The sequence below is a fragment of the Erigeron canadensis genome, chromosome 7 (genome assembly GCF_010389155.1).
Source record: "Erigeron canadensis isolate Cc75 chromosome 7, C_canadensis_v1, whole genome shotgun sequence".
In the NCBI taxonomy this organism is placed as follows: domain Eukaryota; kingdom Viridiplantae; phylum Streptophyta; class Magnoliopsida; order Asterales; family Asteraceae; genus Erigeron; species Erigeron canadensis.
In genome coordinates this window covers 33,990,046-33,993,936 of record NC_057767.1, presented here as the reverse complement: position 1 = coordinate 33,993,936, position 3,891 = coordinate 33,990,046, and the positions used below count along the sequence as shown (strand labels likewise).

At 34.6% G+C, this 3,891-nt stretch overlaps 1 protein-coding gene across 1 annotated transcript; it reads right to left on the bottom strand.

The window, feature by feature from the left end:
- Positions 1–1,335: 1,335 nt before the first annotated feature.
- Positions 1,336–2,978, bottom strand: LOC122608198 (F-box/kelch-repeat protein SKIP25-like). Its single transcript, XM_043781285.1, has one exon. The coding sequence runs from the start codon at positions 2,961–2,963 to the stop codon at positions 1,488–1,490; it is 1,476 nt and encodes a 491-aa protein (XP_043637220.1). The 5' UTR covers positions 2,964–2,978; the 3' UTR covers positions 1,336–1,487.
- Between the last annotated feature and the right edge of the window lie 913 nt (positions 2,979–3,891).

The window sequence follows — 3,891 nt, the reverse complement described above, 5'->3', positions numbered from 1 at the left end:
AGGTATGAGTCATATGTCCGCATAATGCGGCGACGATGGTGATAGTGGTGCGGGGTGGTGGTGGTGGCGGCGGTGGCGGTGACAGGTGATGGGGGCAGTTATGGTGGTAAATGTAAAAGTAATTGATGTTAAAAGATGTAGTGTAATTAAGGGTATTATAAGTATATTAGATGGATAAGTTTAAATTAATGACTAAATTGAGATTTTAAAAAGTGGGTTGTTTTTAATAAGGTAAAACATAGTGCCCGCACGTTGCGACAGTAAAATGATGGGGGTGATAGGTCATAGGAGGTGATAAGTCATAGAGTATGATAGCCAAATGCCTTAGCCGTACGGGCTCCGCCCTCGTATTTAAAAATTCGTCGAAAGTATATCGAATGACCTCTCTAATGAAAGAGTATGAAATTTTAAGAACACCCATACAATTTATAATTTATCGGTATACGGTTTTTGAGATAAAATATTTTGAATGAATTAGATAAATAAAATGATTTATGGAGGAGAGAGAAAAAATGAGTGATTTAAATTTAAGGGTATATTAGGTATATTAGATAAAGATGTTTAAATTAGTAAATAAAAAGAAGGGTAACTTAGGTATTTCAAATCACCTTTTCTTAAAAAAAAAAGAGAGCAAAATGCTTTATAAGATAACGAGAGATAGTGTCCGCACGTTGCGGCGGTGAGATGGTGGGGGTGATAGGTCAAGTCATAGAGTATGATAGCCAAATGTCTTAGCCGTACGGGCTCCGCCCTCGGATTTAAAAATTCGTCGAAAGTATATCGAATGACATCTCTAATTAAAAAGAATGAAATTTTAAGAACACCCATACAATTTTTATAAATTATCGATATACAGTTTTTGAGATAAAATATTTTGAATGAATTAGAGAAATAAAATGATTTATGGATGAGAGAAAAAATGATGAGTGATTGAGATTTGAGGAGAGAGAAAAAAGTTAATGGTTGAAATTTAAGGTTATTATAGATATATTAGGTAGAGATGTTTAAATTGGTGAATAAAGAATTGAGGTATTTTAGATAGTTCAAATTATCTTTTTTCTTAAAAAAAAAAATAAAATAAAATGTTTTATAAAATAGTATTAGATAGTGGTATAGCTCAATATACAACAACAACCTCACACAACTTTGATATATGCAAAAGTATGAGGAAATGAGGAATATGAGTTGTAGATATATACCTCAATATGATATATAGACGGCAAAGATTGAACCTAAAACATCTTTATCTCTCCAATTATAAACACATATTTTATGGACGCAGGCATCATATGAGGTATGCACTATCGATAAAGAAAAAAAGAAATGACGTACCAGTTACTTAATAATATCATATGCTAGCTTGTGAATTGCAACAAACACTATTCTATGACAATATTGATAATATAATACTATTTTAGTATTACATACAGTAAACAAATAAATAAAATAATAACCATCAAAAAGTTGATATTTGGATTCTTATGCACTCACCGGATTTGAAATTCCGGCAAACACATTCTTGGCAAAATATGAACACCCAAAACTTCATGTTCTGGAGGTGTCGCAACAACTAAAAACCGTGGCGACACCGCAGCGACATCCATGACCAAAATCCCGACACGATTTTCACACACAACACACACTTTACCACCACCGGCGGCAATGTACTCCGCCCCTTTCAACCGTTCATCCACCACAATTTCCGACCAACTATCATTTTCATCATTGTATCTTTTCAACACACCTTTTGTTTCGTCCACCACATAGAGTGTTTCTTCTTCCATGGCGGTTGCCGGACCTTTCCAACCACCCAACATTCCTACCGGCATCTCCGACCACTCATCGGAATCAAGATTGTATACAAATCCTTCTTTTGCATAGTCACCTTTGACGTTTACCATATATAGCTTTTTTTTATATCCCACCATATCTATGGCTTCTCTACAAAGCTTTGGATTTTTTAGAGATTTCATTTTTTCCCATTTTCCATATTCATTTTGTACCCTCGAGTTTCTCAAAGACTGAATCTTTTCGCGATTTTCGTGTCTTTTTCTATCAAAAGATTCAATCTTTGAAGGACTCGAGGGTTCCGAATGAATCTTTTGATAAGAAAAGACATGAGAATCATGAAAAGTTTCCATCTTTTGCTTCGAACTACGTAAAGATGGAATCTTTTTGTTATTTTCATGTCTTCTCAGATCAAAAGATTCAAAAGATCGAATCTTTTCGCAATTCCCATTTCGTTTTTCATCAAAAGATTCGATTTTTTTGAGAACCCATTTGTCAACTGATTGGGCAGTTGTCTCAGTGTAATGGGAACCAATTCCGCTAGCAACAACCACCGTTTCTTGCAACACTCCGGCGGCGCACCACCGTCGTGGGGTGTCGAGTGGCGGACCGGTGGACCAAGTATTGGATAAAGGGTCAAAGATAATAGGATCAGGAAAGGCGGGAATGGTTGAATCCCGGTGAGTAGAGGTGCCGGCGAGGAGAATTAGCTCGCCGGAGATTGAAAGGGATTGTATTGGTAAATACCGGCGAATGAATGACGGAAGTGTGACGGAAATACGGTGGAGATATGGCTGTGGCGGAGAATCTATAGTGATCCATTTTGAAGAAATGGGATCAAAAGAGTGAATTTTGATAGTTTGGTTATGATTGCCGGCGCGTGTCACGTCTCCGCCGCCGTCCACGGTGGTTGTGGGTAGAGAAATGGTGTAAAGTGATCGAAAAGGTGGAAAGTTGTGGGAATAAATGAGACGGCGCCATGACTTGCAAACGGAAAATAAGGTGGCTGGAGAGATAAGAGAGAGACAAAGATGTGCTATGTGATCCGGCAAGCCGGGTAGTAGTGAGTGGTGGTTGTCGAGTAGTTTACGGCGTTTAATGGTGGGGGAAGTGGTGGCGCGTGAGATAGTCGATGGATTGGCCATGTTGTATTTTTGGCTTGGTGTAGAAGGCATATAAAGTTATGTGGTGGATGGTAGCTTAAAAGGGAATGGGTCTCGAAAATTTGTGGTTATTTATATATTCAGAAATAGAAACTTTAAATATAAGTTTTTGGAAATAATTTAAAAAGTTTGAGATATAATTAAGATCAGAAATAAAAGGCAAAAGCTGGATATTGAATGTAGACAAAAGGTTGGCCTGCCCATAGGTTTTTCTTTCTCCCTATAACAAAGACATCGTATTTTAAGTTTTACATTAATATATTAATTAAAATATTAATATTATTATGATTAATTTTTTAGCATTTCTTTTTGAAAAGTAAATAAAGAGTAAGGATTAATATAATATATAGATTAATACTAATATTATCATGACTAATTAATTAGCATTCACAATGTGAAAATATGACATGTTAAGTTGTTAGAATGGAATATATATTTATCAATTGCTTTTTATAAACTTGAAGGGTCTGTTTGGTAAGAGCTTTTGAAAAGTTTTTAGAAGGTTGGAGTTTGAGACTTTTAAATAAAAGTCTTCCTTAAAAATTTTAGCTTTGTTTGAAAAAAAGAGTTTAAAGCTTCTATTTTGAAAAGAAAAGCCCCAATGGGCTTTAAAACAAAAGTTTCATGATGCAACATTAGAATAGAAGCTTCATGCCCTATTGAATATAATTACCCATATAACCGAAATTTTACCTAAATCAAGTCGTGATAATAATAAGAAGTAATTAAATGGATGTTTAACCAATTCACAAGAAATTGTGATATATAAATATATATGAGGATTATTATGAAAAATAAAAATTAAATATTCCCAACAGATTTAAAATGTATACTTCCTGATTTGCATGTTTTGAAAATTATAGTTTCATTTAAGCTTTTACGATCTTAGTTACATCTAAACTTATCCACCAATTTTCCTTTTATTTATTTAGCACCATTA

Coding starts and splice junctions, on each gene's coding strand:
- LOC122608198 (XM_043781285.1), bottom strand. CDS start 2,963: ATGCCTTCTACACCAAGCCAAAAATACAACATGGCCAATCCATCGACT.